At 34.8% G+C, this 13,277-nt stretch overlaps 1 protein-coding gene across 1 annotated transcript; it reads right to left on the bottom strand.

Moving 5' to 3' along the window:
- Nucleotides 1-11,258: 11,258 nt before the first annotated feature.
- LOC149140704 (histone H4-like) lies at nucleotides 11,259-11,599 on the bottom strand. Its single transcript, XM_089447554.1, has one exon. The coding sequence runs from the start codon at nucleotides 11,568-11,570 to the stop codon at nucleotides 11,259-11,261; it is 312 nt and encodes a 103-aa protein (XP_089303680.1). The 5' UTR covers nucleotides 11,571-11,599.
- Between the last annotated feature and the right edge of the window lie 1,678 nt (nucleotides 11,600-13,277).

The following is a 13,277-nucleotide window of genomic DNA, read 5'->3' as shown; positions in this document are numbered from 1 at the left end:
CTCTACAATATTTTTCTATTTTGTTTCCATCCATACTATTTCCTTTCATTCTATTCTCTATAAAATCCAGATTAGTGGCATTAGAGAAATATACTTTATTGTTTCTTGATGCATGTACTTGATTATTTCAAAGAATAAAGAGTTGGTTATCAAACTAGTTTTTCTTTGGGAAGACCAATATCATGGATCCAAGTAGCCTCTCATGGAAGATGACGAGGTAAGATATATTCTAAAGTGAGTTGGGTCTCAGACTAGTTTTGCTTGGGGAAGACCAATCTCATGGACCCAAGTAGCCTCTCATGGAAGATGACGAGGTAGGATATCTTATCAATTTGTTTCTTAAGAAAACCATTATAGGATAAAGGCATGAGATGATGGATAATTTCACCTAGAACCTTCAACTCCTACCAATGGCAGTTGAGGCACCTTCATCAAGAAATTGTTTTGAAGATGCAACACCCTTTGAGGCATAAGTTAAATTTTACATTACTTTGTTTGAAGGAAAGAAAAATACAGATGTTTTCGAGAAATTGTCAAATTTTTTAGAGGGTTATTGTTATATTCACAAAATTTTGGGCATCAAAAATATCACCTTTCCACTCCTTAAGGCCCTTCCCCATGTCAAATATTAATGAGTAGGTTATTGGGAGAGACATGAAAAAGGTGATTCTACAACATTTTGAGAAGAATCCATTTGGGAGGATTTTTTTGATGCCCTCAAGGATAAATTATACTTTATTGGGAGCAATGATGACCAATACACCAGATGGACAACTCTACATCGAGGGTGACACAAAATAGTGCTAGAGTACATTGATATCTTCCACACCTTCTGCTCAAATTTAGGTATCCAAGACTCAAAGTGGCACATATTTTTGAATTATCACAATGGCCTACATGGTTACATTCAAATATAGATTGAGTTATTGGAAATATCCTAACTTGGAACTTCTCATCACCATGTTGTCAAAACCAAACAAAAATTTAAGTCGAGGAATATGTGAGAATATGGGTATGCAAATTTGTCGTAACTAAAGTAAGATAAATGCATCCCTAATGCATAGAACAAAGGATGTAAAAATAATATCCAACCTCAATAAAACCAATCCAAGCCATGAGCAAACACGGGTAACTAGAAGTTGAAAAAGAATATTAGAATCTGGTTTCTATTATAACCCTATTTCCACTCCCCTACAGTGAGAGAGACCTTAGTTCAACTTACCTCAATTGCTGGATATAATGCATCCCCTTTCACCCTTATTTTTACTTATATGGGTATTACAAGGAAATTATTAAATGTTATAGGGATGAAATTACATAATTGAGTAATTTCTCATAATTATTTTTTTCACAATTCCATAATTATGAAATAATAATTTTCATAATTGAGAAGAAGGTTCGTAGTGAGTTGGGAAAAACTCATAATTGAGCATGAAACTTATTCATGACTTATAATTGCTTGGTTCACATGTCATAAAGTCTATCTATGACTTGTATTTCTTATGGAGTCACCAATTCTATGAGCTTGAAATTCACTATGAGGCTAAGGAGTTGTTACCCCATCAATCTTGCCTTAAGATTGCCTAGATAGTGTGTAACGGATCTAAGTAAAATCACTAGATATGATGCAATAAAAATCATTTATCTCATAGAAGAGGATTGGATGAACACACATGTGTATCCACGTAGGTTGGCGTAGTATGCAAACCTTGTAGATTTGTTGGAAATCCTACTCCAATATAAAGATCTCGCTCAAAGCTCCCCAATCTAATACTGTGAGACACATACACCACCAAATAAGACGATGCTTTCCTCTATGGAAGGAAAGATAATATGCACCTGAATCTATAATAATAAATAGATCACATTCATACATATAAGAACATGAAATATGGAAGGGAATTCATAATTTCAATTCATAAATAAGAATATTACAAAAAGACATTATACCTCAATTCAATAGAAAACTCTCTAATCCTTGGAACTCATCTCCCCTTGGCTTACAGGAAGATTGGTATAAGCTCACATGCAAAATAAGAATGATCTGGTGGAAATTCACCAATATCACTGGGTTATTCTCTTTATTACTGTCCTCTCTACCTTGAGAGGGTGAGTCACTATATAGGCATTTCCTGAATCCATGAGGACGTACGTGGACACCTAGGGCCATGATAAGTTAGGCTTGATGGCATGCGAGTTAGGTGGATACAATCCCTTTATAGGCTTGATGGCATGTGAACCAAGCAATTAAAACTCATTCACAAGTTTTATACTCAATTATGAGCTTTTCCCAACTCTCTAAGAACGTTCTTCTTAATTATGAAATTGTGACAAAATAATTATGATAAATTACTCTAGGTAATTTCATCCCTATAAAATCTAATAACTTCCTTGTAAGACCCATATGAGTAAAAACAAGGGTGAAAAGGGACTCATTCTAGCCAACGACTAAGGTAAGTTCAACTATGGTCTCTCTCACTGTAAGAGAGTGGAAAATATGGCTATAATAGTGTAAGCTCCACAAAATCCCTTGGTACAACAATAACAAATATTTCTTCAAACAATCATTGTTGACTAAGCTAAAAGAAAAATAATTGGACCCTAGCTCAAACTCTAATTTAGAGTAGGATATGGAAAAGTAGATCATTGATGAAAAACATAATGCTACCATTATAACTGCAAAGATCCAACCAAAAGAGTCAAAGGACCCTACATAGAGGGAGTTCCTCTTCCATTCATGGATGTGAGAAATGGAAAATCCATTTCATTTCATTGTTGATAGTGATATCTGAAATAACCCAATCTTAATCGAGGTCATCGAGAGATTGAAGTTATTGAAAACACCACACCCCCAACCCTATCCTGTCAACTTGTTGAGACAAGGACAAGACACATGAAACAATTAAGAATGTTGCCTATCTTATGGCATCAATCCCTTCAAAGAATAACCCTTCAAATTTTTTATGTTCTTTTAGAAAAACCCTATATGTGGAAATGCCATGATATTTATGAGTCTAGTCCTTGTAGTGTCATTTTTACTTTGGGAGGCCAACTCTACAATGTACTAGAGGCGGTTGCAAGTACTACATTTTCCTTGATGTTAGTAAATTAATTCCAAAAAGTAATCTCTTAAAGTTGAAACATTTTCAGCTTCATGGTTCAATCAATAGGTAGGCAACTTGGTCACTACAAGCACCATTGTCTCAATACAAGGCCTATCTACACAATAGAGAAAATGGATAAGACTACAGAGGAATGTAGAGATATTTTCTATTCACTTGCAAGGGTGCCTCTTCACTACCAATTCAAACATTCAATTGAATTAATACCTAGTTCTCCTTTATTTAATGACCCAATAAGCAAACACTCTTCTCGAGAGTGAGGAACAATGATAAATACATAAAAAAATATTTTTGCAATCATGATTTTCATGTATTTGTCATTTTTTGTGTGGCAGGGTCCATCAAAAGTATGTAACATGGGTACTCATTGGATGAGAAATTAAATTTTGCATCCAACGATTGTTCTCGCTCAAAATTTGAGTAAAACCGTATAGAGATAAGTTGAAAATACGATTTGAAAATGTAGTTTTTTTTTTTTTAATCTTTTTACTTTTTTCCTCCAAAAATGGCAAGTCATCCCCAATGGTTGACATCATCATCTTGAATCCTATTGATTCTTATAAAGTTGATTTTGGTTGTACATTTTTGTTTTGAGGCCCATTTTTTACCTCAAAATTTTGACTGAAGATTCATAAATATATTTAAATCCTCTACAATTTTGGTACATCTTTGATATTGCATTTTAAGCAATTTATTTGTATATTTGTTTGGGACTATAGTGTGAACATAATAATTATGGACACATCTGAGCAATGGAATATTTTTTATGACTACATATTAATAGTGGGAGGTGGGGTAGAGTTTACTTCTTTGCATCTTTGAGTTGTTTTTCCTTCGAGATGAAGACCAAAAATAACTAACATAAATGTTTTCCCTGATGCGATGGCTATTGAAATTAACCATTTTTATCTATGTTAGGAGGTGGCCCTTGGTTGAAATGTATTGTTTAAAATAATTATATTATGTGTAGAAGGAAATAATTCATGACTCTCAAGATGGTGCTATAGTAAGTGAGTCTTTTGCCTATAAAGTTGAGGGCTTTCCAACATTATTTGAGATGGATACTTATGCAAGGGAAGTTGTTCTTGTTTCAAAAATATTTTTATGGTATTTAAGCTAACATAGCTCAGGGCTTAAACACAACCCTATCCTTATTAGATGCTCACTTTCTCACCATGGCTTCAGATGTAAAAAACTGATAAGATTGTATATTTTTTACTAAAATTATCAGTTGCACACTAACTCATATTGCCTACACCTTTGTTTCACCTAAAAAGTGAGGGGTTCACCAAGGTTGCATCATCCAAACGAATGCAGAATGATCAAGTCTCTAATTAAATCTGTGTTCTTGGGAATGGTTCACTTATGTGCATACTCAATACTTATATTTATTATATATTTTTAGTTTTGACATAGCTAAGTGAAATTTGAAAATACGAGTGCAAGAGATGTATTGGGTTATTGTGTTTTTTTTTTATACAAAATATACAACAAATTGCTTATACTGATAGTTGAACATATTTGAATTGAAAAGTGAGAAGATTGAGTATTAAGTGCACATAAGCTATATATTATTCTAATACTACACACAAATTTCCATAGTTTATCGATTATATTAGACCCATTAGGAAAATTGCAAGGCTCATTTATGACTGTTATTTTTGTAACACTAGTCCATAACATTTAACAATTTGTTTCAAGATTAGATACTTTTATTGCTATTTCAAGGGGGTAAGCTTTACAATGTGCATATGGATGAAATAAAAATCCAAAAACTATTTAACAACATAATGGGATGGAACAAGATGATCCCATTATCATGCAAGATAATTATTATTGAAGATTCATAAATATATTTGGATCCTCTACAATTTTGGTACATCTGTGATATTGCATTTTAAACAATTTGTTTGTACATTTGTTTGGGAATACAGTGTGAACATAATAATTATGGACACAAATGAGCAATGGAATAATGTTTATGACTGCATAATAATAGTTGGAGGTGGGGTAGAGTTTACTTCTTTGCATCTTTGAGTTGTTTTGCTTCGAGATGAAGACTGAAAACAACTAACATAAACATTTTCCTTAATTTCTTATTGTTGATTTTATTGGTAAGTCATGGGCGTAGTCTTGCTGAAAATTTATTTTGAGTTCAATTTTATTATGTTACTGTAGACTAGTCATCAGTTCATTGTCTACTCTTGTGTGACTTGAATGAATACATTTCTATATGTCAGACTAGGAGGTAACTCCTCAAAGAAAATTGTGTTTTTGCACTAACATGAAACATGAATATATACATGGAGAGGGAGACTATTGGGTTTCATCTCCCAATGTCTCTTAATCTTCCTATTCCCTTTATTTTCCTATTTACATTATTTACATGGATTTACCTAATCCTAAATATTAGGTGTCAACATTCCCCCTTTAATCTGAAGGGATGTTGGTGAGTACAAGCATCATTCTAAATCTTTCAAACTTTTCTCTTCCAAGCGCTTTGGTGAAGATGTCTCCAATATGCTCATTTGCGAAACAATGGCATAGGTAGATTGTCTTGGCCTCAACATGATGTCGAATCAGATGGCATTTTGTATTGATGTGCTTCGTTCAATCATGTAACTTTGGTTTCTTAGCCAACTTTAGTGCAGAAGTGTTGTCAATCATGAGAGGAGTTGAATGCACTCGTTTCTCCTTCAAATCTTCTAGAATTTTTCTTAGCCACACAATTTCCTTTGTTGCTTTAGCTGTTGCCACAAACTATGCCTGAGTTGTGGAATCTATTGGAACTGATTGTTTGTGAGACCTCCAAGATACTGCTCCTGATCCAAGAATCATAACATAACCTGAAGTAGATACACCCGTTTCTTTATCTCCATTGAAGTGTGAACCAGAGTATCCATTCAAGTTGAAGTCGCCCACTTGTGTATACTTAAGTCCAAAGTCTTGAGTTCCCTTCAAGTACTTTAGAACTCTTTTCGCAGCAAACCAATGTCCCTTACAAGGCTTTTGCATAAACTTGGAGAGGATTCCAACAACAAATGAAATTTCTGGTTTGGTATTAGTCAGGTAGTTGAGACTTCCTACAAGTTGTCTGTAGTTTTCACATCCTCAATTTCTTTTCCTTTAGTGGATATGAGCTTTAAGTTCTGTTCCATTGTAGTAGTCAAAGTATTTCACTCAGCCATGCCAAACCTGTTCAACAGATCTCCGATGTACTTCTTTTGAGAGAGGAATATAAACTTCGGATGTTGAGTTACTTCAATACCAAGATAGTAGTGAACATAGCCCAAGTCTGTCATTTCAAAACCTTTCCTCGATTTCTTCTTTATGGGTGCAATGTATCTCTCATTGTTCCTTGTCATCAAAAGATCATCTACATACACCACAAGATATACAACTATTTTTCCAACTTTCTTGACAAACAAAGTTGCATCATCAAGATCATAACATTTGAAGTGAATTTCAGAAGATTCTCAGTTAACTTCTCATACTAGGTTCGCGGAGCTTGCTTGAGGTCATACAAGGATTTTAAAATATTTTATATTTTATGTTCCTAACCCTTCACAACAAATCCTTCTGGTTGAGACATAAAAGCATTCTCTTTTAGATATCCATTTAAGAAAGCATTTTTTTACATCCATTTGATGGAATTTCCAATTTTTCTGTGCTGCCAAGGCAAAGAGTGTCCGGAAGGTGGCCCATTTTGTTGTGGGGGAAAAATTCTCCTCATAGTCGACCCCTTCCTTCTGTGCAAAACCTTTTTCCACAAGCCTAGATTTATGCTTGTCAAGTGAGTCATCAACTTTATACTTGCTCTTGTCGACCAACTTGCAGCCTATTGGTTTCGTTCCCAATGGAGGATCAACCAGCTTCTAGGTGCCATTCTTTATGAAGGCATAATATTATTTCCGAATCACTTTTTTCCATTCATCATGAGAAGAAACTTCTTCGAAGGAAGTCGGTTCAAAATCTGTAGACAAATTCAGTTCACAATCATAAGAAACATCCATATCAACTGGTGAATAAAAATTGTCTACATCACTTCCATTTTGTATGGTTGAGCTCCTTATTATTGTATTTCCAACCTCATCAGGATGAACACTTTCAAGTGTCTTTGTCAGCTATTTTGGAGGATCTTTCTAAGATGGCCCAGGCTACTTATTTGACTGAGTTGGGGCTGAATTAAGATTTAGTCTCCCAATTATGTCAATCACATCACTCAAAATGTCATAAGTGGCTATAACTTCACATGGGAGAGAGAGTGCTTCAAAAGAAGATTCCATAGATTGGTCCACTATAGGAAACCCCCCTCAAGATGTGGAATCTCATTATCAAATTCTTGAAAATATTTTACATGTCCAAATCTATCCTAGTAATCAAGCTTCCACTCAACAACATTGTTAGTCTTGGAAGATTCAAGAAATATAACATCTCTAGATATTATAAATTTCTTGTTCACTTCATCATAGAGATGATATGCTTTGGAGGTATTTGAGTACCCCAATAATATACACTTGTGACTCCTTGCACTGAGGTTGTTTCTTTGTTCCTTAGGTATCAAGGCATAACAGGTGGAACCAAAAACCCTGAGATGTCTCACCGAAGGAATGTGGCCATACCACATTTTATAGGGAGTCTTGTTTTTGACCAAATTAGATGGACACCTATTATTTATATACATAACACATAGAACCGCATCAACCCAAAAAAATCAGTTTAACATTCTTGAAAAACATCATGGAACGTACCATATTTAATATTGTTCTGTTCATTCTTTCAGCTACTTCGTTCTGTTGGGGATTATAAGGCACAATTGTTTGATGTTTGATCCCATGCTGGTGAAGATAGTTTTCAAATTCCTTTGAAGTGTATTCTTTTCCATTATCACTATAAATTGAGCCAATATGATATTGTGCATCATTTTCAATCCATGCATGAAATTTCTTGAATGTTTCAAAAGCATCAGACTTGTTCTTCCATAAATAAACCCAACACATTTTGTTGTAATCATCAATAAATGTCATCATATATTTATTACCTTCATCATAGTGGGAATTGTATGAAAAGTTTTGTGCACGAGAAGAGGTGCCTTGCAACTTCATAAGTATTTCTTCTTCTATCCCTGTCATGACAAGTGAGTGATCTGATTCTTTTCTGACCTCAAACTTTCTATCAAATATATGAATGGAGTGTCCTTGCTGGTGGATGTGGATCAAAGAAAACAAGTTTCTCCTCAGCTCTAGGAGGTATAGAACATCATGTAGAAGAAAGTTTGGAAGACCAAATAGTTTGAGCCTGATGGTGCCAAGCCTTGATGGCTTGAGTTTTGACTTGTCTACAAAATATACTTCTCCACCAACATTGTCAGTAAATTCTTCAAAAAAATATATCCTAAAGTTCATGTGGTGAGTTTCTCTCGAATAAAGCAACCAATCATCTTTCCATGAAGCAAGTGAAACATTAAAAAAGTCTTCAGTTACTCCATTGTTACAATGTACCACAACATAATGAACGAATTTAGGTGCTTTACCTTTCCCTTTGTCATTGGTTTTACCTTTCCCTTCATTTGTTTCCTGATCAATTCTGTCCCACGACAACTTACATGTGGATGCATAATTTCCAGCTCTATTACATCGTATGCAATGAAGATCAAGATTTTCTCCTTGAAACTGTCTACCTCCCTGCCTCTAAAATCCCTTCTTCCTCTTCCTCTACGACCACCTCTTCCTCTGGAAGAATCTTTTGCATGATTATTCTCCTTTTGTGTAAGGCATACAATTCTTCAGTAGAATGAGGAGCAATTTTCTTCCCAAAATCCTTCTCTCTTTCAACAAATTTCTTCTCAAGGGAGTCAATGGTGATCTCTTTAAGTTAGCCACTTTCTTGCAAAGATTCAAGATAATGTGAATAAGTGGGATATAGTGCCTTGACATAAGCTATGAGAGGGATATATATCTCAACACCAGTGGCCTTTATATCATGCATAGTTGATCTTACTTCTGATTGTAAGGTAAGAGGGTCATTATTTTTCAATTCAAGACTGTTGGGTGTGGAGCTTGATTATCTTCTGTATTCAAAGGTATCGTCACATTGGACCCCAGTTCGAAATGGGGCGGCAATGCCGCTTGTAAAATATTCGCTATAGGGGGGATCTAGGGGGGGCAGCTGCGACCTTTGGGGAGCCCCCCACTGGCGGGGGGTTTTGAGGGTAGCACCCCCGAAGCTAAAAACAAATGTAAAATTTCCTTGTAAAAGTATAGTAATTTCTAGTCAATCTGGGCCGTTCTTTCACTACAACAAAACCAGCAATTTGCGCCAGATTTAGCGCCAGATTTTAGTGCAATTTTTTTGTAATTGTGATGAGCAACCTGGCGCTAAATCTGGCTCTATTGTACAATTTTTAAAGCGTCCTTTTTTGCACCTGATTTTGCATCCTTTTTCACGCTAGATTTTGCATCATTTTTTACACCAAACTATGCATCATTTTTTGCGTCAAATTTTGAACCAATATTTGCATCTTATTTTATGACAGGTTTTGCTTCTAGTTTTGTGTCATTTTTTGCATCTATTTTTCATTCTCTTTTGCTTCCTATTTTGTGTCATTCTTTGCTTCCATTTTTGCGCCATCATTTGCATCAAGTTTACACTGTATTTTGAATCCAATTTAACGTCTTTTTATGCATCCATTTTGTGTCAGTTTTTGCATCTAGTCTTACGCCAGATTTTGTATCTAGGCTTACACTAGTTTTTGCTTCTATTTTTGCACCAGCTTTGGTGCCTATCTTTGCACCATCTGTTGAATTTGATTTAGCACCAAATTTTGCATCCATTTTTGTGCCCATTTTTGCATCTTTTTTTGGACCATTTTTTACATCCACATTTACGTTTGATTTGTCTCCATTTTTCCCATCTCATTTTGCACCATATTTTGCGTCATTTGTTTCATCCAATTTTGCATCATTTTTAACACCATCTCTTGCATCTAATGTTACATCATTTTGAGCATCCAAATTTGCATTTATATTTGCATCTTATGTTGAGTCATGTGTTGTGTCCACCTTTGCATCTTATTTTGTGTCTAATGGTACATTCAATTTAGAGCCATTTTTTACGTCTACTTTTGTATTTGTTTTTGCACCAAGTTTTGCATCCAATTTTAAGCTATTTTATGCCCCTTTTTGCACCATTTTTTGTGTCTACTTGTGTCCAATGTTGCACCATTATTTACACCCACTTTTTCATCCAATTTTGCATTTTTTTGGTGTCTAGTTTTACATCGTTTTCACCATCCAAATTTGCATCTTTTTTTGCCTCATTTTGTGTCCACATTTGCATATAATTTTGTGTCTGAGTTTGAGCCTAAATTTGCATTTGATTAGGAATCATTTTTTACATCCAATATGGCATCCTTGGTTTCACCTTTTTTCAGCCCCATTTTGCATCTTGTTTTATGTCTTTTCTTACATCTTTTTTTTTTTCCTTTTTTGCGCCCAAGTTTGCATCCCAAATTTACACCATTATTTGCATCATCATTTGGCATATTAATTTGTAACGTTTTTTGCTTCTTTTTAACGATCAACTTTGCATCTTATTTTACATCTAGTTGTTGTCTTTTTTTGCATCTAATTTGGTGCCCATTTATGTGTCCTTGTTTTTGCCCAATTTGATATCCTTTTGTATGCCATGTTTTGTTCCCTTCTTTGTGTCAACTATTGCACAATTTTTCACTTCTAATTTAAAGCACTTTGTATGTCAATTGTTTGCATTTTGTATTAATTCCTAGTTTAACATCCAATTTTACTTTCAATTTTGCATCCATGGTTACATCCGCATTTGACTTCTTATATAGAGTATATTTTTCTTTACATATATGACCCCCTTTATAGATTCATAGTGAAATATATGATAGTTTCTAAATATCATTAAAGCAGATATCACAATTCAAAATCATTTGTAAAGAAATTTAAGAGAAATTGACAACATCCATCCAAAAAAATAACAATGTGTCATTAACAATTTTCAAAACATGTATAAAATAACAACATAATACTAATAAAATCAGTATTATTTTTAATCAAAACAACTAAAATTCAACAGACTTAGTTGATGAATCCATTTGAAGAATTGATTCAATCAACCGCCGAAGCCGTAGAGGGTCCTGCCCTGCCTCTTCAAGGAGTAAACGACATCCATGGCGGTCACTGTCTTCCTCCGGGCGTGTTCAGTGTAGGTGACGACATCCCTGATAACATTCTCGAGAAAGATCTTGAGAACTCCCCTCGTCTCATCATAGATGAGACCGCTTATGCGCTTGACTCCGCCTCTCCTAGCCAGCCGTCTGATGGCAGGCTTTGTGATACCCTGAATGTTATCCCTCAACACCTTACGGTGCCTCTTTGCTCCTCCCTTTCCCAAACCCTTCCCTCCTTTTCCGCGACCAGACATCTTTCCTGCTTTTCTTCTTTACCTCTTCTTCAACAACAGATTCAATTCAATGTAATGCTTTGAAATCTTCCGGCTCACCCCTTTTATGGTCACGCATCCACCTGAAAATTCAAATTCCTATGACTTTGGCGCCAAATGAATCTCAGCCGTCAGATTCGCAAGAGCCCATCGACGTCACAAACACACCCACACGCGGATCAACCCAACCAGGGCAAGGATCAATGAAAAGACACCATTGCTCGGCGGACTTTCTTTATTATGAAGAAAGGTAAAATCTAACTCAACGACCGATTGCTGGGCAAAGTTTCTTTCTTATACTTATTACTAATTAATACTGGTTACTAATTAATAGTAGTGAAAAAATCATATAACCTTAAATATATTATTATTATTATTATCTAATTTTAACATCACAGTTAAAAATTTATAAAGACATACATATTCTATTTTTTTCTGGTTTTGAGCTTGTGACTTTTTAGGAGGAAATACATGCTCTTAACTATTAGGCCCACTCAAAGTGTATAAATGTTATATATATATATATATATATATATATATATATATATATATATATATATATATATATATATATATATATATATATATAGATATATATATATATATATATATATATATATATGTGCTTTAGGATTATGCAATCCTAACGTTGAATATGAATGATTGAGCAAAAGAAGTGTGATGTTTAAATTTTAATTATTTTAATTTTGGAATTTATTTGCACTTTCAGTGTTAAGGTTTGTTGCTTTGTTAAATATTTGTTGCAAATATGACTTTTTTTTGGCTTCAAGCTTGGTAGGGCATCTTGACATTGCAACTTTCAATGTGTTAGTTTTGGGCAATTCACAAGATTATTGGGCTAAGCTCAATCAATTTGTCAAAAAGCTTGAAGAAATTCCCAAGATATTAGTGCACATTGCTCAATCGCATTTGGTGAATCTCAAACTGGCAAATAGGGGCTGGTTGGCTAGTTTAAGGGCATTTGGCCCTCCCCCAAATCACTAAATTCATGGATCGACAAAAATTGGAAGCCTCTCATTAAAGGCCAACTCTCTGTCTCATTTTGTGGCTATGGATTTTTCATCTTCCTCTTTGAAAATAAGGTAGATCTAATAGTCTACAATTGTCCATACTTCTTGGGCACTCGAGGTTTATACTTGGATCGTTAGATTCCAAACTTTAATTCATAGAATGGCGTTCCCTCAATTGTTTCAGATTGGGTTAAGTTTCTTTATCTCCCTCATCATTGTTGGAACAATGGAACCTTCAAATCTATTGGGAATGTGTTGGGAAACTATATATATCAAGTTAAACAATGTAAAGGAATGCTTGCCTATGCTCAATTTGTGTTGAAGTGGCTCTCAATAAAGGTTTTCCTTCCATTGTTCTTTTATCCTTAGATAATTATCCCTTCATCCAAGAGATGGATTATGACCTATTGCCTTGTGAAAACAAACTATACCATGAATATGGGCATTTTGTGAGGAAGTGTAAACAATTTGAGGAGCAACAGAACTAGGAAAAAGAGGGAGATCAATGGCAAAAACCAGAGAAGAAGAGCAAGTGATCAAAATGTAGCAGCTAGAGGCCAAGAGAAAAATAGTGGGGGAATAAAATTCTGCCACCCACACCCCCCCCCAATCCCCCAAAAAGACCATTTCCCCTAAAGGAGCTCAATCTTCTTCCTCA

Source organism: Pinus tabuliformis, chromosome X, assembly GCF_031772625.1.
Source record: "Pinus tabuliformis cultivar Carrire ecotype Pingquan chromosome X, CPIR1, whole genome shotgun sequence".
NCBI classification, from domain to species: Eukaryota; Viridiplantae; Streptophyta; class Pinopsida; order Pinales; family Pinaceae; genus Pinus; species Pinus tabuliformis.
The sequence above is the reverse complement of the archived record's forward strand: the minus strand, read 5'-3'. Positions and strand labels throughout refer to the sequence as shown.

What these genes read in the sequence shown, in the direction of transcription:
- LOC149140704 (XM_089447554.1), bottom strand. Translation starts at nt 11,570, where the DNA reads ATGTCTGGTCGCGGAAAAGGAGGGAAGGGTTTGGGAAAGGGAGGAGCA.